At 46.2% G+C, this 21957-nt stretch overlaps 2 protein-coding genes across 3 annotated transcripts in view; both read left to right on the top strand.

Moving 5' to 3' along the window:
• thada (THADA armadillo repeat containing) overlaps positions 1-12298 on the top strand; it is a 93706-nt gene extending 81408 nt beyond the window's left edge. Inside the window, 3 exon segments of the mRNA XM_080017049.1 lie at positions 114-236; positions 11234-11415; positions 11912-12298. Coding sequence (XP_079873175.1) covers positions 114-236; positions 11234-11415; positions 11912-12232 — 626 coding nt within the window. The 3' untranslated portion in view covers positions 12233-12298.
• A 2737-nt stretch (positions 12299-15035) lies between these two features.
• Positions 15036-16749, top strand: zfp36l2 (zinc finger protein 36, C3H type-like 2). 2 transcript variants are annotated; one of them, XM_080016304.1, is made up of 2 exons: positions 15036-15316; positions 15516-16749. In XM_080016304.1, the coding sequence occupies exons 1-2, from the start codon at positions 15227-15229 to the stop codon at positions 16686-16688; spliced, it is 1263 nt and encodes a 420-aa protein (XP_079872430.1). In that variant the 5' UTR covers positions 15036-15226; the 3' UTR covers positions 16689-16749. The 2 variants fall into 2 exon arrangements, with proteins under 2 accessions (XP_079872430.1, XP_079872431.1); XM_080016305.1 differs by having other exon boundaries at positions 15519-16749.
• Positions 16750-21957: the final 5208 nt, after the last annotated feature.

Here is a 21957-nt window from a genome sequence, read left to right on the forward strand (position 1 = left end):
TCTATATCTCATGAAAGTTATTGTGTGTGTGTGTGTGTGTGTGTGTGTGTGTGTGTGTGTGTGTGTGTGTGTGTGTGTGTGTGTGTGTGTGTGCGTGTGCGCGCGCGTTTCAGGCCTGTCAGTCACTGTGTCTTTGTGGAGGAGTCTGCTGATCCTCCTGCAGGACGAGGACCAGGAGGTGCGAGACTCCGCCTCAGACTTCTTCTCCAGCGTGCCAACGGCGCTGCTCCCCCCAGGTACACACTCGGGATGAGGGTCAAATAGTAGTACCACACACTCACCCGTGAGGGGCGACACCGGCTGCTTCTCGACTAGTAACCTCTGATGGGTGTCGGTGTCATGATAGGTTCAGAAGGGTCAAAATTATGCCCGGCAGAAAAGTATTGTGACATTTGTCATCCATGATGGTGATGGGAAGCTTTCTAAAGCCCCTTCACACTAGTTCCCGGTAAATTACTTGGATAACTTTCTGGCACGGCTAGTGATCTTCACTAAAAAAATGTTTTTACTTAATTTGTTAACTTGTTACACATAATCCAGAAGCACATGGCTAATTTTTATGCAGAATGACATCATCTGACCTTCCCGGGTGCAAATGGGACATTTTTCAGACTATTGTGGTTTCGGAACCGCCCCACACTGTAACTGTAAAAGAAACGTCTAAGGGTCTGAGTGGCATTTTTAAGAAGAACAATATTTCATTTTAAGAATAGAGACTTGACGTGTCTCAGTTTCTCGTCTTAGCAACCGAGCACTACGGTTCGGATGGAAAATCGCCATTTTTCTGGATGTTTTGGGGGTTTTTTTTCTTGCTGAAAACATATAATGTTTAAAAAATATTTTTAGGAGATAATTATTTGTTAAAAAAACACTATTTGTGCTTTGTTTGTACCTGATTAGAATTCTGCTCCACCCGTACTTCATGTGCTTGTTCCCACAATGTTACTGCTTCCATTCACAACGCAGCCATAACACCTAGTCCTGGCATTTCCGCGGAAATGTTACGAGGTCTTGGGGTGGGAAATTGCTGGAACAGATTTCCCGGAATATCGATCCCTGCTGTTCCAGAAACTTGCTGGGAAAGACTGCATGTATTAAAGGGCTGAGCACGCTCGTTCATGATACAAAACAAACAAGAAAAGACTTAAGACTCATACGCCAACCAGTTTGTACGTTCGGGACAAACTCAAAAACACAAACACACATGGATTTTGCAGCAAACCTTCATGGATATTCAGGAGTCAGGACCCGGATGGAGCGATTCAGATCATTGATAACCGTTCATAGCACAACCTCACCGAACAATCCACTTTTAAGAAACATACTTCTGAAACTTAGTGCTGCAGCCTCACACTGTGATTAAATGCAGGCCAATGGGGCAAACGTTTCAGCCTTAACAAAAATGTGAAAACGCAAAATATAGCCTGACGGGCTTCATATGTGTGTGTATGCTTCTTCAGGGTTTTGCACTTCTGCAAATCAGTCTGTTATCATTTTTGCTAACGTAAGGGATTTAAAAGCAGGAAGTCGTGCAGCTTCCTACTGGCAACCTGCTCCAGCCAACGGCACGCTTTGGACATACTGCAGAAAATGTAAAAGTACTCTTATCACGGTGGACTATAACGTGCAACCAGTTTCCCGTTCAAATATCCAATTTAAATTTTTGGTTGTTTTTTTTTATGCTTAAAACTTCAATGGTTGTTTTATAAACACACGTCGAAACTTTGGAACGTTGATTACGTTGTTTCTCGAAAAAGCTGCAGAGCATTCTTGGAGTGAGGAGTGCTAATTCAAGTTTGGCTCTGTGTGTGTGTGTGTGTGTGTGTGTGTGTGTGTGTGTGTGTGTGTGTGTGTGTGTGTGTGCGCGTTAGTGTGTGTGTGTGTGTGTGTGTGCGCGTTAGTGTGTGTGTGTGTGTGCGTGTGCGCGCGTTAGTGTGTGTGTGTGGTTATGTGTCACTTTGCTGAAGCTGTTTGATATTTGTTTTTCTGAGCACAGACTTTCCTATGAAATGGATTTGGTCATAAGTACCTCAAAAAAACCACAAAATCACACTGTTTGATCTCCCCATAAACACCATTCTCAAGTTCTCCAGCACAAGCGCACACACACACACACACACACACACACACACACACACACACTCTTCACCAGCGGAGTGACATCTGTCAGCTCTCAAGTGCCCCCAACAAAATCCTGCAGCGTGACTTCCTCTCCATGCGCGTTTCCTGTGTTTTTCTAGCTTCCAGTTTATCCAAACCGGCCCTTATTTTGTCTGCCCCGTGCCGATGAGAATCTGCTCAGACGATGCAGGATCTCCTTTCTCTGCCCCCGGATTGCCCAGGGTGGGAGGGGAAAACAAACAAACTTGTAAATCCCTATTTTGGTCATTGTCTAAAGCCATGGTCTTTTTTTGTTTTGTTTTTTTTCTCAGAAAAGAATATGTAAGCCACATATGGTATGGAGAATATACTGGCACAATAATCATGGAGAAATGTGTGTTTGAAGATATGAAAAGAGCACCCAGAGCACCTAAAAGATGTCAGTTTGATGATAAAGCGTCAATGCTGGCAACCGGCCCAGAGCAAAATAAGAGAAAATAAATGGGAAATTGGTCGATACACAAGAAAATTGTATGACTTTTATTGAGCCTGGAATTTATATTGGCGGGGGGGCTCTTGCCCAAGTCTGTTATTATAGGGTATGTTCATAAAGTCAGAATCCCATGTTACAGAATGCCATTGAAGTCCTTCGCATTGAAGATAAGGCGTTAGACTAGACATCAGATAGGAACAGAACAGTGACAGGGTTTCCACAATAAGAATTACTACAGTGTGTGTGTGTGTGTGTGTGTGTGTGTGTGTGTGTGTGTGTGTGTGTGTGTGTGTGTGTGTGTGTGTGTGTGTGTGTGTGTGTGTGTGTGTGTGTGTGTGTGTGTGCGCGCGCGCGCGCACTCGCGCACTCCAGGTTGGTCCATCATCTCTACCACATGCTTGGTGATTACATTCTTGGTATGTTTTTTGTGTGGGAGGTAAAATGGCCTTAAGGAATTAGTAAGAAAACGGGAACATCCTGTTACACTTAAGAAAAGGTTTTTCAAGACTAAATGGACTTTTCCCCAACTATATGTGATTAAGATTAAACATTTGAATTATTTCAATGCATTTGAATCAATTTAATTTCTGTATTTTTATTATGGCTTTGCCATAATAAAAAAAATTGGCATATTCATTGAAGAATGTGGGCGAGTGCATGTCTGTGTTAATGCTTTCTGACCAATGAAACTTTTCCACTACCAATTCCAAGTCCTAAACTTTTAGGTAATGTCCGACACAAACACTTATCCAACCCATTACTTTTACCTAAAAGCACTGACTTGCAGACACTGTTAGTTTGGGGTTATTAGAACATAATGACTCATTGATGTCCCTTTTTTTCTGTCCATTAGGGGCATCTAACATGCTTCTATGTGTGTTTAAAAACAAACAAAGAAAATAATTTTGCCAATTTGTATTAATATCTGACGTATTTGGTGATTGGAGATATTCTCTGATATTGATGCCTCATTTTTACGCAACATCAGACTGGCACCAGTATATGTACAGTGCATCCCATTTTTGAATGAATGTGTGTGTGTGTGTGTGTGTGTGTGTGTGTGTGTGTGTGTGTGTGTGTGTGTGTGTGTGTGTGTGTGTGTGTGTGTGTGTGTGTGTGTGTGTGTGTGTGTGTGTGTGTGTGTGTGTAAGCTGATGAGGTTCATTAACTGTGTGCCTGTGCCCCACAGACTGCAACTGCCTCGGTGCGTTTTGTGTGTGTGTGTCGTATTGAAGCTGACAGGCCAGCCAGCTCGTCTCACAGCATTCTGTGGTTTAGTGTAGGTTTTTTTTGGGGGGGGGGGGCTCTGGGCTTTATGACCTGCCACTAAAGAGTCAAGTAGTCGAGGTGTGACTTGGTGGATGGAAGCAACAACTCTCTGCCTTTGATATGGAGGGAGCAGAGATGTGAGAACTGGGGGATGGGCGTTCAGGAACATTGCCTGTTCTGCTTCCCTTTTGCTTATTTATTTATTTTTATTTTTTTGGTTAAATATTTTCAGGGAGGACCGAATATATGCAGATAATAAGTATTGTTATGATAAACATTTGGAATTTTACTCAATATATGAATCACAACAAAGGTTTGTACGCCGGGTGAAGACACGAAAACAATGCAGCGTGTGGTAAACACGGCAGTATCTTCTGTAGTTGCTGGGTGTCCTTGCCCCTCTGCCCACACCGACACGTCCTTGCAGCCTCATGTGTGTGAACCAGATAGCCGCCTGTGTGCGCATGCGTACAAGCGCAGGCATAACTTATCATATTAGGGCCGACTTGGGCTCTTCTTTTGAGAGCTGTGAACCACAGTGGGGCTATTGTCCCCGTTGATGGTGTGCCCCCCCCCCCCCCCATCAGTAACCCGCCGTGCTCTTGCTTTCACACACACACACACACACACACACACACACACACACACACACACACCGTGAACATGGCTGCCACCTAAATAAGTCGTCACTAATTGAGTCTGAAATCAAGCTCCACCACTCCTCATTCAGTCACAGGACCTGGAGTGCTAAGGCTCGGATGAAGGGAGACATTCATGCGGAACCCTACGAGCAACATAAGAGGATTTTTCGCATATGTGGAGATAAAATAACTGATTTCCAGAAAACAAATAATCTGGCGGGGCAGTGGCTCAGGACGTAGAGCGGGTCATCTCTTAATTGGAAGATTGTCAGTTGGATCCCCGGCTCCTCCTGGTAGTAATGCTGAAGTGTCCTTGAGCAAGACACCTAACCCCTAACTGCTCCCCGGGCCGCTATGTGGAAGCTCACTGTTCCGACACCCCGTTCCAACTGCACCAAAAACCTGGTAACACCCGCTTACATCCAGTATTTGTCACCAGTGGGAATGGAAATACCCGGATCTCAGTCCCGGGTCAAATGACCCTGCAATAGACCCGGGTTTTAATCGGCTCCACCTCCGATCGAAAAATCAAAATCAGAAGCTATTGACTTTTTTTTCCCCGCAGGGAGGACTATGAATTTTTGTGTGGGGATCACATTGTGGGGATTCTACAGAAACGGTGAAATCTGTACTAGATCTGTCAGAAACTAGGATGGGTAAAATGCAGGGAACTAGTATCCTCCAGAGGAATAAATACAGTGTACAAAATAAAAAAATATATTTTTTATTAAAATAAGACTCCAGCTTCTTTTTTTGCCACATGCCGTCTTACAACTACAGCATTGAGATGATGAACTCCAAAGGCTGTGCAAAATGAAGTAGGAAGAAAAAATTAATAATATTAAATGACAAAATATATAACAAGAAATAGTTATAAAAAAGAAAATTAAGAATGGAGAAAAATATGAAATAATAAAATAGCAATAATTACTCATAAATGGGATATCTGTATATCAAATTAAGCAACAGCTTCACGTCATCTTCACTTTGATTTTCGCAACCCAGTACGACATTCAAATGAATAAAATGGTTTTTTTTCAACTGGCAGCAAGGTACAGGTGACTGACTACAAGTTATTCTTACGTTAAAAATAATGTAAAATGCTTTGCACAAAATGTATTTCTGTTTACAGTAATGGGATACTCACTGTTATTTTATGTAACTGTGTCATTATGTGGTGAAAATGGAAGCTGGTGCTGCTTTAAAGTCGTGTAGGAAGGGCCCATCAGGGTGCTTGTGGCCGTCCTGTGGGTCGTTATAATAAGTATCCCAACATGGGTACGCATTACTAGTTTTTCGACAAGAAGCTTTGTAGCCTCGTTCTCCGCTTGTGGATTGTGTTTTATTTGAACGCAGACCAAAACAAGCATCCATACAGCACAGGGTCACTCTCAACAAAAGTCAAACAGCGACTCCTGAATAATGCGGTCGTGCAGCCCCCGCCAACCCCGAGGCTCTTCCCAGCGAGCCGTCAACACTTGTGAAGCAACCCACATTACCTTCTGTATGGCAGCGAATGCCTGTGCCGAAAATACCCCCCACCCCACCCAGTTTATGCATTACCAGCGGATGATGCAGTCGAATGGAGGCGAATGTGTTGACGTAGCTGAGCGAGGAATTCTCATTAAACACGGTCCCCCTTTTAGCTGAGAGCTCCTTTAATCATTAGTTTGAGTTGTCATTCAGCGTAGACAGTTTGTCCTTTCTAAACCGTTTTTCTTTTTTTACTTTTTCAGCATTTATCGTGTATTATTGGGAAAGTAGATATATAGTTATAGTTATGGAATATAACAAGTAAAATGCTTTTTACACATATCAAAAGAGTTGTAATGTTAAATGGATGTTACTAATCTGTAGGGCCATCACCACAAGATATGGACTTTGAGAATTACTCTGAGGATCTTCTGTTTCTTTATTTAGCCATTGTTATCCATGTTCCTATTATGTGTGCGCATGTATTCATTCTCTAACAGTAATATTCACCAAACTGTCTTTATATCTACATTGGGTCCTCGCAGCAGCCACGCTGCCACTGAGCCACTGCCATGGCCTTTTCATTTATCTTATGCAGTGAAAACAATCTGTATATTTTATTTTCAGCTTGTTTTGTCGATTAAGATGTATTCTCTGCCATGGGTCTGATTGTGTTCGACAACACACCAGCTCATATCAACGCAAATTCATTGTACATGAAAACGCTCTTGGCCAAATAAAACCCATTGGGATCCGACGGGTAGAAAAATCGTAAACCCTGTGCACTGGGTTTTTTTTAAGTTTGCCTTTAGGAAGTTTCTTAACTGCATCAGAGACCTTCACGCAATGTGTTGGTCGTGGAATTTAACGAGCCAGAAAGTCACCTTTCTACAGTTTCATTGTGTGTATCGAGGCAGCAACAATGTCCAAGCGAGCCCACGATCATGAAACCGCATACGATTAATTGTCGTACAATTGAATTTTATGACAAAATTATATCAATTTCATTGTCTTTAATGTCACTATAATGGTGCCAAAAATTCCACTTGGACCAATTCCACTTGCAGATCTATTGGCATTGAACATGGGAAGATAAAATTCCAATTAGACCGTTTATTTTCCTCAACCCAACTGATGGAAACACTTCACATTCTCATTATTCTGACATTTCTATCATTGGTTTGAAATTCAACTGGAGTCGGTAAGGACACGTGATTGTGCAATCTAGACTGTTTTACAAAATTAAAGAATGATTCCCATTGGCTCAAATAATTTAAATCGGGTGATCATATAACAATCCTGACAGCTCTTCATTTCCCAGGAAAAGACATTGAGATTATAACTTCAAGGTTTAAAGATAACCCCTCCCCCCATTGTTGGTATATGGGCCATTGACTTAAGAGCCCTCTGAGTGGGGGCTCCCTGACTAAGTGGCTTCAGGAGTATCGGCCGTTTAAAGCATTATTTTCATGAAAATCTTTGCTATTGTTCCTCCAATCCCAGGATATTGCCTGCGTCAAGCCGTAGTATTTGAATGGAAATGTACACTATTGTTGACTCTGTTGTTGCCGTTGATACAGCGTTGGCCTCTGCTTATGGAGTTTCTCGTTGGGCGGCAATAGGAAGTCAGGGCCATAAATTGTGTGTTTTTATTCCACACCTAACGTACCCAAAGCACACAGACTGTTTTCCGCGTTTCACACCTACACTTCCTGGTCTCACGGCTCCAGTGCACCGTCTTCTTGTGTGTGTGTGTGTGTGTGTGTGTGTGTGTGTGTGTGTGTGTGTGTGCGTGTGCGTGTGCGCGCGCGCAATCACTGTGAGAACAGTGAGGGGTGTTTGTTTGTACACAGCCCTTGTTTAATGAGTGAGTACAATGTATGCTTGTGTGTGTGTGTGTACCAACACCATTTGCACGTGTGTGTTTCTGTCCAGCTTCTTTCAACCTCTGTTTACTGAACCTCTTTTTCAGATCCCCCATGAAATGCTTTACATCGCAGGATTGTCTAGACCAGTGTGTTTGCCACTCTCTTCATATCCAGGACCCTGAATTTGATACGCATTAGGCCGGGGACCCCGTAGGTTTTTGTCTCTGGCCCCCCAATCTGAGAAGATTTTAATGGTTGGATATGATTTAGTGTCTGTACTATAGTTGGGGCGATAACAGTGGAACTATCAAAAACAGTCGTCACGGCACTTACGTCTTGTGAATTAAATAATGGTGACATTTAACATTTTCCCGGTGAACCCCCCCTGGAACCTCTCGAAGGACCCCCTGGGAGTCTCCGAACTTGACGTTGAGAGCCACTGCTCTAGAGTACTGCTAATAATGTCATGTATTGACATTTTTTACGGTGTTGGGATGTCTTCAAAAAGTGATTGAAACCAAAGCGCTCCAGCTGCTGAGACTCCCCTACTTAAAAGAACAGATAATTAAAAGTTTTAAATGAGTTCCTGGCAAAGCACTTAGAGCCAGCCAGTGCCGGGAAAACTCCTTTCCATCTCTTCCTGCCATGATCCAACCTCCACGTCGGGCAGAAGGAGTGCTTAAAGGTTGGTAGTGGTAGGTAAGTGGAAGTGAAACACTAAACTTAAATGTGCTATTACTAGCGAAGACGTAGATCTTGGTACAGCAACGGTTCAATCACCTTTTATTTACAAAGAGCTTTCCTTTCCCAAACTTCGCCGCTTTAGAAACAACCCTGATTCCACAATGGAAAACAAGTCGTCCGGAGTTTTGTTACACGGTGCCCACGTGTGGCATTGCCAAGGTTAAGTTGCTCCCTTGCACTGTTGCCGTGCCCAGTTCCGTTATAACCGGAGAGCGGTGGTGGGCGTTGCGCTGTGCCCATGCACGTCAACAACGCAACACACACACATACACACACACACACACACACACACACACACACACACACACACACACACACACACACACACACACACACACACACACACACACACACACACACACACACACACCTGCTGCCCTACCCCGAACCCGACTATTCACCAGCTGAACACCACCGCTGTTGTAATTATCCCCCAGGGAGATAACATTGTCAAATACATGCACAGATATTCAGCGTAAACAATACAAACTTACGTCTACCCTCATGCCAACGCACACTCACTACACACACACACACACACACACACACACACACACACACAAAGCACACACACTAAACCCCAAACGGCATGAAAGACAATCCCCTTGAGAAAACTTGAGTTGCGTCCCCGCTGAAAGCTGTGGGTGGAAATCGCATTAAGTGACATGTAAAAACCACAGCTTAAAAAAAATAAAAGAAATAAAGGAGGGAAAATTGAATACAGCTAATATTACCTATTATGTCCCTCAATCGAGAGAGGGCGGAGAGCGATGGGGGTGGAGGATGACGGGGGCTGAGGGGGTAATGGCTAGACCGGTCGCCTGTTCTGGTTTGACATCAGAGAGAGGGGCGGTGTTATACGGTAAAGAAAGGAATTTTTCACTCAAGCCTGACCAAACTCCCAATCTCCTCTTAATACAGGACAATCAACACCACCTCTAATGCTCACCTCCACCTCCGCCCCCACCCCTAAACACTCAGACCTCAGGCTTTACTTCTTTTTTTACGCCTTCTCCCTGACAAGGGAAAACAATTTTGGTTCCCAGCCGTGTGTGTGTGTGTGTGTGTGTGTGTGTGTGTGTGTGTGTGTGTGTGTGTGTGTGTGTGTGTGTGTGTGTGTGTGTGTGTGTGTGTGTGTGTGTGTGTGTGTGTGTGTGTGTGTGTGTGTGTTTTAATGGAGGCGCGTCGGTCTATATGATGCCTCCCACCCTCTTCCCATAGTGGTAGCATTTTGGCTGGTGGGTCTCAAACTCTTTTGATCTGGCTGGTGTTATCTGGGTGTCAGCTGTGGTGAGAATGGTCAAACACACACACACACACACTGTGACAGGTCGTGGTGTTGGATGGAGGCAACTGGAGCCAGTAAAAGCCGATTTGAGGTGTTTCCCTTCGTTTTAAGGTGTGCGGACTTCCACTCCCAACCCCCATCACCCATACACCCCACCCTTGTATACGACGCTACCAAATTATAACGGAGGTTTGGGCCGAAATATCAAAATAATACCGATATTGTGATATGCGACAAGATATCGTCTGGTATTTTGATTACGTGCAGTTTACTAAGGTTTCTCTTTGGTTTAAATGTCTTCATGAAAGCACCCGTACTCATCCCCAAAATATCGTCTCATTATCGATACCAAAAATGTTGCGATAGTTGATGTTGTTCATCGCCCAGCCCTCATGGAGGCCGTGATGGATACGGGTGACATGCAGCAACATGCAAAAACTTGATACTTGATGTTTTGGAAATGAGTGATCTGAAATTAATGATAAACTGTCTGCTTGCGTGTGCACTTTGGCATGTGCTGCTTTCACTGTGTGTTGGAAAATTTAATATTTTCTTCATCTATTCCCACACACACACACACACACACACACACACACACACACACACACACACACACACACACAGCCTCTGATGGTGGTTGGCTTGGTGATTTATTGTTTTGTTTCCCAGAAGGGCTTCCAAACCCAGAGGAGAACACACACACACACACACACACACACACAATCACACACACGGAGTCTGGAAGGCAGAGACAACCATGCATCACTCAAACGTCTCAGCTCCACATTGATCCTGGCCCCGGACAACAGATTGGGCGCAGATTTCTTCTCCGCTGGCAGCTTGAGTCGATACACCCTCTGTCAACAACCCATTGTTGTGCAGCTCCGAAAGAGCGGCGGCCAAGGAATCCGACCGAGCAGAGCTCTCCCGACGCACCATCCCGCCATCCTCTTATTGCCTTGTCTTGTTTTGGGCCCGACTTTTCCCCGTTCCAGAGACAATGTGCTCCCATCAGCGTTTTGGCCCGGGCCTTAAACCTCCTTTACGAGGCCGATACATGATATTCGCCTCCCCGTTTCCAAGCAGTAACCGTCAGACTTGCCCTGTGGCCGATTCACCACGGTGCCCATCAAAGGGAAAAATAAATTCCTGCGTGCTACATCATCTTCCCAGCAAGCTGTGTTTGCACTCAAGTTTGGTGATTAAAAAAAACAACCCACAAATGAGTCAAAACAATTTGCACCAGTGGAACCCCTCGGAGGCCGAGCTCTGTGTGGACGTGTTATTTTTCTAACATTGTTCAACAATATTGACCTATTTGAGTATTGTTATTTATACATTTATTTTCTGCTTACAGATATGGCCGGCGTGTCCGTGTGCCCTCCGGTGGCCCTGGACCGGGCCGTGAGCCTCCTGTGCCGACTGTTCGTGTTGTGGGGGCGTGCGCTGGCGGGGGTCCTGACCCTGGCGGAGTGGTTGCTGGAGGGGGAGGAGCAGGAGAGAGACGCTGAGACGGGCACGGAAGAGCTTTTGAGTCTGGTGAGGACTGAGTTTGTTATTATGGTTCATGCGGTGGACGACATTGGCGCAGAGACATGGACGACCCACAGGTTTACAGAACATAGCAAACAGTGCAGAGCTTAATGTATCAGTCTGTTGTTATGAGTATGATCCTGATGTAAAGTGACATTTCTACAACTGGGGCCTTACATTCAAGGACCCTCAGTGTGATAAACATTTGAAAGGCTCCGTCTCTGAGACCCCCATCTGAGAAGAATATTGTTATTAGATATGATTTAGATACAATAGAGATAAGAGTGAAATTAAATTATGATCATTGTCATTATTGTACATTCTCTAATGCTGCTAATGTCTTGTGAATGAAATAACAGAGACGTTTATCTGTAAATCATGGCTGGGGACCCACAGGAACCTCTTGAAGGACCTCTGGGGTCCCCGGACCCCGTGTGGAGAAACCACTAGTTTACCTATCATGTGTAAATATCCATGTCATTAATTTTTCCACCCGAACCAGGATGACGACTTCCTCTTTGAGAAAGGCAAGTTGAACCTCTGGGCCGAGCCGGTCCAGTGGGTTCGGCTGCTCCACAGGCACCTCATCTCCCTCGTCGCGGCCCCCGACATGGTGCAGGGCCCGGAGATGACGGGGCCAGATCGGGCCCGGCTCAGCGGACTCCTGGCCCAGGCGGAGGCTCGCACCCTGGAATCCGAAAGGGCCCTGGAGGTCCTCCCTGGCCCTCTGCCCCAGTTCTCCTGCCCCACGGAGCACGCACAACTGGTGCTCCAGTATGAGAGGGCCAGGCTGACCCTGAACGTGCTGCGGAGGCTGAGTTAGACGAGCTGGGAGCCATGTTACCTACGGGTCCGGGGGATCAAAATAGTAGACTCGATGAGAACAATTTCACCCCACATGACTTCACGCTGGAATCATAGTGCAGTCTTTAATTTGGATTCTTGAACTAAGAAACTTTTTTTTTTTTTCTTTCTTTTTGCATCCTGTGATGCGAAAACTGTGATGTCTTATTTCATTTCTTGCCAATTCTAAGGAGCATTTTAATTGTCAATCACCTGTACTTTGCATGTTGTTTTTTATGTTTTTAGTCCAAGTTTTTCCACAAAGTAAAGACTTTACAATCTCACATCATGTTTTGACATTGTGTGTGTGTGTGTGTGTGTGTGTGTGTGTGTGTGTGTGTGTGTGTGTGTGTGTGTGTGTGTGTGTGTGTGTGTGTGTGTGTGTGTGTGTGTGTGTGTGTGTGTGTGTGTGTGTGTGTGAGCAAGAGCACGGCGGGTTACTGATGTACCATCCATGCACCTTTATCCAAAGCAGTCTGGATTTTAAATACTTGCTGAGCCCTGTGATCGAGAAGCGACAATCGCACACAATGGATTTCAACTTTTACCAAAACAGCAACAGTACCCGACGATCCTTTGTCATATTGTGCTGAGAGGGAAGCTTTTATGACCGAGGGTGTTGTGGAGGTGGGTTCGAAACTGGATTGAAAAAAAATTGATTCTGAGTGAATTTTTCTTTTCTACTTTATATTTATCTGGTGTTATTTACCTGTGATACTTTACTTACTTTTATCAGTGAAGGTGTTTTTTTTTTTGTTTTGTTTTTTAATGCTTCCTTGTTTTTACGTAAATATGATGACAGCACAATGGACCAGTGTCCTCTGGAATTGTGTATTTGCATGTGTGCTTGTATGCGCGTGTGTTTGCCCAAGGACACATGACCGAGTGTGCGTCCACACAACTGTACCTTTCTCCCTCACTTCTCGCCGTGTTCCCTGCTACAGAAATAAAAATGATGTAATGTTTTTAAACACTACCCCACCCCACCCCAAACCCACCCCCAGTAAAAAATAAACGAAGGCCAGCGTGCGATGGGAGTGTGGTTTCTGTGGAAAGAGGAGATGTTCGAGGGATTTCTGGAGAGGCGACTCGCCACGTCTGTCCTTTGCATTTAGCGGTTTATCACGAGGACGCTGAAATAGGCCGAGGGCTGCCCTTGCCCCTGCTCCTTTTGGGGCTGCTCGTAGTAGATTAACTTATGTCACTTCAGCTCTTATGTCACTTATTTTTCACCCGTTGCTTAGCCGGTTCCCTCTCCGCCAAAGCATTTATCTCCTGCGAGGAATTTTGACGAGGCTGCTAGCAATAGGAAAAGCCATATTTTCTTTTTTTGTATGACCATGCTTCCACTTATGGCTCTTTATGGAAAAGATTTGTTGGTTACCAGTTTCACAGAAACTATCAATTTATGGTTGATTGATGGATGGTGATATGTGTTGCTCAGGGCTTAAAGTGTTTGCTTCACCATAATATCGGTCTTCTTCGTGGAACCCCAAATGGACTGTTGGACTGAGATTTTGTTGCCAAGACAAAATCCCTTTCTTGACTAACAACTCAAAAGTTATGAAAAGGTGCCAAATGATCTCACTAGATGTTGAAGAGGTCTGCCGTTCGCTGCAAGGTCCCCGAGGCTTAACAAGCCCAAATTTTTTTTTTTTTTTAAAGCATTTAAGGATTTCATACAGGGTATAGGTGGAAAGTGTATTTTGAACCATGTGCTTATGTTGAGGTCCTGGGGGAAAATGTCATAACTGAACTTGTGTTTCTAAGATATGATGTTGTGGTGATGTTCCTTGACCCGTTCAACAACAACAATAAAAACAATAAACAAACTCAGCAAAGGTTCCACATATCCGTGCGAACGGACCGACGCTGGGACAGGGCATCCTCCGGCCGTCCCAATGAAATTGCACTCGATTTGTTTGTCGCCCCCCTCTTACTTTCAAAGGACATGGCTGAGGTCTGAGTGCGATCATACCCTTCTAAAGTTGCCCCTCTGCTCAGCAGGTGGCGCGCCTAGCTCCGCAGTCCGTCCTGAAGGGGGCAGTGTTGCTCTGCTGCTTTAAAGAGGGACGCCACATTCCTTCATGGCGCTGCTTTGAAATGCCACGAGGAGCTGCGGGGAACCTGTGAGTGGCTGCGAATGATTTGAACCGCGCGACCGACGTGTCCGCGTCAGTTTGTGTGTTTATATGCGACCCACTCCCCACGTTGCTTCGTCAACAGTACCCCCACCAAGCCCCCCCCCCCCCCCCCCCCACCACCAAGCCCCGTCAGGTGCAATTTCATACATTAGAATGTGGCGCTCACTTTTATTTAGAAACCGGTCGAGATGTGGGTCGTGAGATCTGATCTTCTTTCCACGCGTAGTGGACTGGAATAGGTCAGTGTTTCACTGTGGAAGTGGATTATGCAACCAGCGGAATCTAAAAGTGTCCTGCACTCTCCCTGTCCTCTCCTCATACTTGTGGTCTGGACGGATCCACGGAAGGGGGCGTGGAGGCGTCCACGCAACTTGGAAATGGAGCGGTGGACGGAGCCGGCGTTGGGTTTCAAGGCGTGGTGTAAAAATAGGCGGCCCGCGGCAGTGAATGGAAGACTTTGGGGAGGTGGCGTGGCTGTAGAAAGAGTGAGCTCCGGCTTGAGAATGGCCCTCCCCCTCCTCCACCCCCCCCCCACCCCCCACCTCCACGGGGCATTTAAATGGGAGCGCACCGAGCGGAGCGCACAGCGAGGCTCTGTGGCGCAGCGCTACCACACGGGACAAAACAGACTGAAAATAACCACAACAACCCCAGAGAGCGAGAGACAGCCCTCCCCACCCGTCTCCGCTCAACACCCGCACTGGACTTGCACATAAAGATCTTTTTCTCCCCCTTTTTTTTTTTTTTTAAACATAAAGTGAGACCTCAACCAGCCGTGGCCCAATCCACGCCCGTCGCTCTGCGCGTCCAGGGATCCAGGTCGGTCCTCCATGAGAGAAGGGGTGCGACTCCAAACTTCTGGAAGAGAGATGTCTGCAACCATCCTGTCCACTTTCTACGACATCGACATGCTCTACAAGGTGAATGTGTGACCCACGCAGTGTTTACACGGGGCGGGCTCCGCGCGATCGCTTGGACGCGTGTTTATTTTATTTTTATTTTTTTATATTGTTCTAATTCCCCCAGAGCGTCGGGCAACCTGTTGATCCGCGGAGCCGCGGGAGGTTGTGCTCGGTGCCTCCACTCATGTACTAACCTTCCCTCTCTCCTTCTGTCCAGCAGCAAGATAAAAGCCTGAACATGAACGCGCTCCACATCAACAGCATGCTGGACAACAAGGCCGTGGGGGCTCCGGTCACTCCGACGAGCGCCAGCAACAGCTCTTTCGCGCCGGGATTTTTCCGCAGGAACTCTGCAAGCAACGCGGACTCCCTGAGCAACGGCAACCGGTACTCGGTGGGCTCCTACGCGGGCCTGAAGGAGAGCCCCCCCGGCTCCACGTCCTCCATGAACAAGGAGAACAAGTTCCGCGACCGCGCGTTCAGCGAGTCGGCGCAGCTGCAGCTGCTGCAGCAGAAAGCCGCGTCCCAGATCAACTCCACCCGCTACAAGACGGAGCTGTGCCGGCCCTTCGAGGAGAACGGGGCGTGCAAGTACGGGGAGAAGTGCCAGTTCGCGCACGGCTACCACGAGCTGCGGAGCCTGTCCCGCCACCCGAAGTACAAGACGGAGCCGTGCCGCACCTTCCACACCATCGGCTTCTGTCCGTACGGGCCGCGCTGCCACTTCATCCATAACGCGGACGAGCGGAGACCCGCCCCGGCCAACGCCAACACGGCGGCCGAGCCCCGCTCCGCCTACGCCCAGAGGGAGGCACTGCAGCCCGGCTTCGGCGGCCAGAGAGACAGACCAAAGCTCCACCACAGCCTGAGTTTCTCCGGGTTCTCCAGCCACCACGGCCTGGACTCCCCGCTGATGGAGAGCCCCACGTCCCGCACCCCTCCGCCGCCCTCCTGCTCCTCCTCTTCCTCCGCCGCGTCCACCTCCTCCTGCTCGCCCAGCTTCTACGAGGACGCGCTGTCGTGCGTCCACAGCGCCTTCTCCTTCCCGGGGCAGGACCTGAAGGCCTTGCTGGCCCCCCTGGCCGTGCACGCCCCCAACGGCTACACCAACCACTCCGCCACCAACGCCGCCTGCTACGGGAACCTCCAGGGCCACATGTGCCCCCCGTCGCCCCCCTTCAACATGAGCCACTTGCAGGCGCTGCGCCGCCTCAACGAGTCGCCGGTGTTCGAGCCCCCTCCCAGCCCGCCGGACTCGCTCTCCGACCGGGAGAGCTACGCCAGCGGCTCGCTCAGCTCCTCCGGGAGCTTGAGCGGGTCCGAGTCCCCCAGTCTGGATGCTGGGAGACGGTTGCCAATCTTCAGCAGGCTGTCGATTTCAGATGACTAGATCATCTTGTTTTTTTTTTTAATTTGGGGTTTACTTGTTTTTTTTTTTTTCCAAGTTGTATCCGATGGATGAAAAGTATGGAAGAGAATTTGGGATTCACGAGGAACAAGTATTGCCATGTGAGGGAAAAGTTAGAGCTCTGGGGGAGGAGTGGGGGGGGGGGAGTCAGATGTCAGAATACAGTCAGGGTCTCCAACTTTTTAATTTAAACACTTTCTTAGAGTGCAGAGATAAGTCAGAAGTCTTGCCTTTTCGTTCTTTTTTAGTTTTTTTTTTTTTACAATTCTGACACCAATCTCATTTCTTTTTTGTCACATGGCATTTATTTTCTCGTTTTCTTTCTCCTCGCAATTCTTTTCTGTAGAAAAGCATTCTTGACCTGGCATTAGTTTTTTTTTTTTTTTTTTCTAGTTTTTCTCTCTCTTTTTCCTCGTGTATGTAATGTGATAGCTGTATAAAGTAGCTAGACAACAGAAGGCATTCCATCAGTGCCTTGCCCAAGGGCTGTGAGTAACCCACGGCCCCCACTTGCTCTATCAGGCAAGACACACTTTCCTTGGATAGACGTGTAACATGACTTGACATGCAGAGACTGAGCGCCTTCAGATTTCCTCCATCCTGCCAAGAATATGCCTTGACACAAAGTTAACCTTTTTTTTTTTTTGAAGTCATGATTTATCTTGTGTTTTCTTTCTTTATTTTTCTTTTTTTTCTCTATTTTGTTTTTTTCCTGAAAGCTTCAATTCCCATTCCAGAACTGCATTGTCTCACAGCGCCACCCAGTGGTTGGTTTGGTTAGTATAGTTTGTTGCTCGGTTAGAAAGCATTCTTTGAGTTTGGTTTGTTTTGGGGAAATCACTGTTGATGGTTGAATATATCTATTTTTTTTAGCTGTTTTTGAGTGATTACATAGCGGTGCATAACTGGCTATGGACTATTTAACTTATTTATTATCTTGTGAAAAGTATAGGCTACATTGGTAATTTGTGTCCATACTGTATTTATCAAGTATGATGAAGCAATAGATCTATATTCTTTTATGTTTAAATTATGATCGCCATTATTAATCTGCATAAAGTGGAGTGTATGTTCCTTTCACAGTAATATATATATATACATACATATATATATATATATATATACACATACATTGTTTTTTTGCTCTCTTTTTTGTTTTTGTAACTTCACTTGGTTATTTTTATTGTAAATGAGTAAAAAGATCTTAATTTAAGAGAACGTATGTATTTATTTCATTAATTTTGTTTCCTTGTTTACGTTTATTAAAAAGTTTGCGCGGAGGTCGCGTGTCAGTGCCGTTGGAAGGTGTCTCGAGGATCCCTGACCTGTTAGATACTGTTTCGCCTTTCTTTTTTTTTTTTTTTTTTTTTCCCTTCTCTATCTTCTGTAGAATGTAAAGTGTGGTTGTACAGGCCGTCCAAACCTTACTTAGATCGGACTTCAGTGACAAAGAGCCCAAGTCGAGAAAAAAAATTAACCAAAAAAGTATTTTTTATTTTTTCCTTCTGTTTTTGTGCACGAGGTCACACTGTGATTCCAGCCACGTGCTTAAGAATGTAGCAATCCCTTGTGCCCCAGTATTACCGTTTCAGTGCCTATGGGGTTCACCATTTTGACATGCCTTAAGAATTAACCAAATAAAGTATTTTCCTACATGACATTGTTTTATTTTTTACACAAGTTGTACTGAATGTAGTGTTGGATTCTTAAAATTACTTTGGGATTTTGTTTATTCTGTAGGTTGTCACCACTCACGCGACACTCTGGTGCAACGGCGGTAACCTTATTATTTTTTTTCCCTCTCCGAGTCCCCATTCCTCTACACTTGATTTTGGTTTTCTTCTGCTTTTGTTTCTGTTGAGATTGAATCTAGCCTGACTCTGAGCGTTTGCTAAAGTGCCGGGGGAAGGGGTTAGATGTGTTTGGTTTGTACATAGTAGGTACAGGGCGATGCGCACTATGTACTTTTGACTACTTTATCAGAAGTAAAGCTTTTTGAATGTAACAAAACGGACAAAAATGACAACGTGAGTTGTAATATAATTTTTTTTTGGAGGGGAAGGGGGGGGTTGTCAGTTCACTACAAATTGAGTGTGAGACTGTTAACTTTGTACTGTACATTTTTTTTGTAGTTCTCCCAATAAAAAGTCATTTTGAAAGAGACCGTGCGGCTCCCGTCTCCTTATCTTGATTGGTTGTTTGGGGTCAGACTTGGGTTTCTCTGTCTCAGTACAATATTTCTCCCACGCCGAGCGTAACGCCGAAAAGTAGAACAACGAATGAAATGAGGCAGTTGTTGGAGTGCTGGGCTCTTAGGGGTTAATAGTTCTCACCGTCCTCCACTGGTAGAAGTGGAAAAAGCCTGAAGGCTGGCGGGCTCGTGTTGCATCCTGCATCCCTATCCCAGGTAATTTCATGGTTGTTGGTCATAGGGCACCAGCATACTCCCCCATGATCACCGTACAGCTATGGAACATTTTACAGATAAGGGATAATTCAAATGTATGGGAGATGAATTTATGAAATACCTACGTTTATTACTTCACAATAACATAGAGCAACTGCGGCGACACAACAAACTCTCCGATTCCTCGACTGTAGCATTACATAACTCCAAAAGAAAGACTAGGCTCAAAAGGGAATTGAACGTTGAACTCTGATAAACCCTTGTATTTTAAATTGGATACTTTAATAGTAGGTAGTCACCACCATTTAGTCAACCATCCCTCTGGGTGCTATCTCCGTTCGTAGGGCAAGATTTACTCAGTCATGCGCTGTGATCCGCCTTCCCTGGTTCCCTGACCTAATGAACCACCCTGAGAAGTGAATACACAATTCATTTTTTATATAATTATTATTTTTCTATTACATTTAAACAATCTTCCCGTCTTATATAACACTGTGTAGTCATAGCTCTGCTCTACTTTCAGCAGAGACTTCTCCCTCTCTTTTTTTTTTTTTTTTTTTTTCCCTTCTTTGTTGGTGAGTGATATTCTGAATAACCAGCCACCAACCAAGGAAAGTCTGAGTGTTGACTCTGTGGCTCAGAATTTGTTTTTCCCTTCCTGGAGCACTTTGGGAGCTGGAACTCCCTGCGTTCTAACGTACTGCGCTCCTTTGACAATCCAACTAATCTGCAAAATGGTGTTGTGAATGCAATCTGGTCAGCTCTTTTCCTCGTTTACTTTCCTGTGTGGCCTTGTCACTGAGATATTGTCATATGACTCCGGTCCTGATTGCGGAAGCCTGATTGCAGTCGTCCCTTTTTCTGCCGCGGCCTGTGCTGTGGGGGACGGGTTCTTCCACTGTTTGGACGCTGAAAGCCCAGTCAGGATGCTGAGCCTCGTGGGCGCAGATCGCTCCAGCAGATGTTTGCCGGGCGAACGTGAAGACATCTCCCGGGCCTGTTGTTTCCCCGCCGCCGACCCGTTCTGCGAAGTTATCAGCCGCTGCAAAGTCATTAAAGAAAATAAAAAGACCCAGAAACCATGTGGTGCTTGGAGTTCACGCCAAGATATGGCGCGCCGATAAGAGCTTCGGCAAATATTTACTGTGTCCTCAGGATTTCATAATGAAGTGTTTATCAGTGCCGAGCCAAAGAGCCGCACAATGCAGTGCGCTGTGCCAAGAAGAAGCCACGTACCTGTTGGTGTGTGTGTGTGTGTGTGTGTGTGTGTGTGTGTGTGTGCACGTGCGTGCGCATGCATGCTAGAGAGCAAAGTTGTGTTTCGAAGTGTGTCCGTGGTATGAAGCTCCACGGAACATTTGATTCAGCGTGTGAACAGATGTTATGTCTCTAAAAATGTGATTTATTCCCATGGAAGGATATGTCGTGGTAGGATTTAAGAGAGTGTTTTTGTGTGTGTGCACGTGATGGCTTGTTATGAATTTGCGTGCATGCATGCGTGTGTGTGTGTGTGTGTGTGTGTGTGTGGATGTGTGTGTAGGGGGTCTCTCTGGTTAATGGGTCCCCAGCTCCTACAATGAAAGGAAATACTCTGAGTTGTGATTAGGGCAGGAAGAGCTCCAGTTCCTGGCCACCACCCATTTCCACCTCTTCTCTGCCCTGCTGTTTTTCCCTCCTCTTCTCTGTTCTCTCTCCACTGTGCGTGTGTGTGTGTGTGTGTGTGTGTGTGTGTGTGTGTATGTGTGGGCGTGGGGGCGGGGATTCTATAAGTTACTATTTGTGTTCCACTTTGCTGCCCTGGGAAGCCCGGCTTGTCCTGGTATTGTTTGCAGTGTGGTCAGCGCAGACTCCAGTTAAGCAGTATCTGGGGATCTCTCTCCCCCCCCCCCCCCCCTCTCTCTTCCTAAAGCCGGCTGTAGCGTAGTTAGAAGAAAGGTTGTGAGCGGAGGGGGGTGGATGAAGGTTTCCGCCAACAGGGGGCTACATATGAAGCGCCCCAAAATGTTAGACTGTTGCTCTGCAATGACTTGCTACTGGACCGGAATGCCACGGCCTGTCTGGTGTTCAACCAGCCCATCTCAACGGCTTCCACTGGATCTGCAGCTGATGGAGATGCCCGGCGCTATGGACAGTCGGTGGTGTTGTTCCAAACTCCATCGCCCTCGATCCTCCGCCTTTGCGGGTTGACTGTAGAGCACAACCCTCGCCACAAAGGGCTCAGGTGTTCTCATCTCATTCATGGCGAGACTTATGAGCTACCTCTCCAGGATACAGATGTCTCTTCTCCACGACCTTATCTCTGGAACACAAAATGGACTTTTACTCATTATTAAAGACAAAAAAAGTAAAATTGCCTGATGTTCTTTTAATTATTATGGGGTACTGCCAACACCTTCATTACTTTTGCGTCATGGTGGATCCTTCTGCCTGTTCAGGCGGGTTTGCTGGTAAGTAAGCCACGGTACTTGTTTGATGAAGAGAGTGACGTAGCTTTCCCCGAGTGGAAGCGATGTCCAGAATGGACGATCGAGCAGCAGCAAGTCACGTTTGACCAGCCGCTGCTCCCTCCACCATGTTGCTCTCCTCTTGCTCGTCTTCCTGCTGGTAAATATTTACTGAGCACCCGAGTGTTTACCGCTGATGGCTGCCGCTTCTCTCCAACGGATGCACTGCAGCCAGAGTAAATCAAGTGTCCTGTGTGTGTGTGTGTGTGTGTGTGTGTGTGTGTGAGTGTGTGCGTGCGTGTGCGCGCGCGTTCCAGCGTGCGCGCGCGTTCCAGCGTGCACACGCGCGTGCGCGCCTGCACGTGTTTGGTTGTCGGATGAGGTACTTCCCTCGGCCTCT

Source organism: Zeus faber (assembly GCF_960531495.2).
Source record: "Zeus faber genome assembly, chromosome: 16".
NCBI classification, from domain to species: Eukaryota; Metazoa; Chordata; class Actinopteri; order Zeiformes; family Zeidae; genus Zeus; species Zeus faber.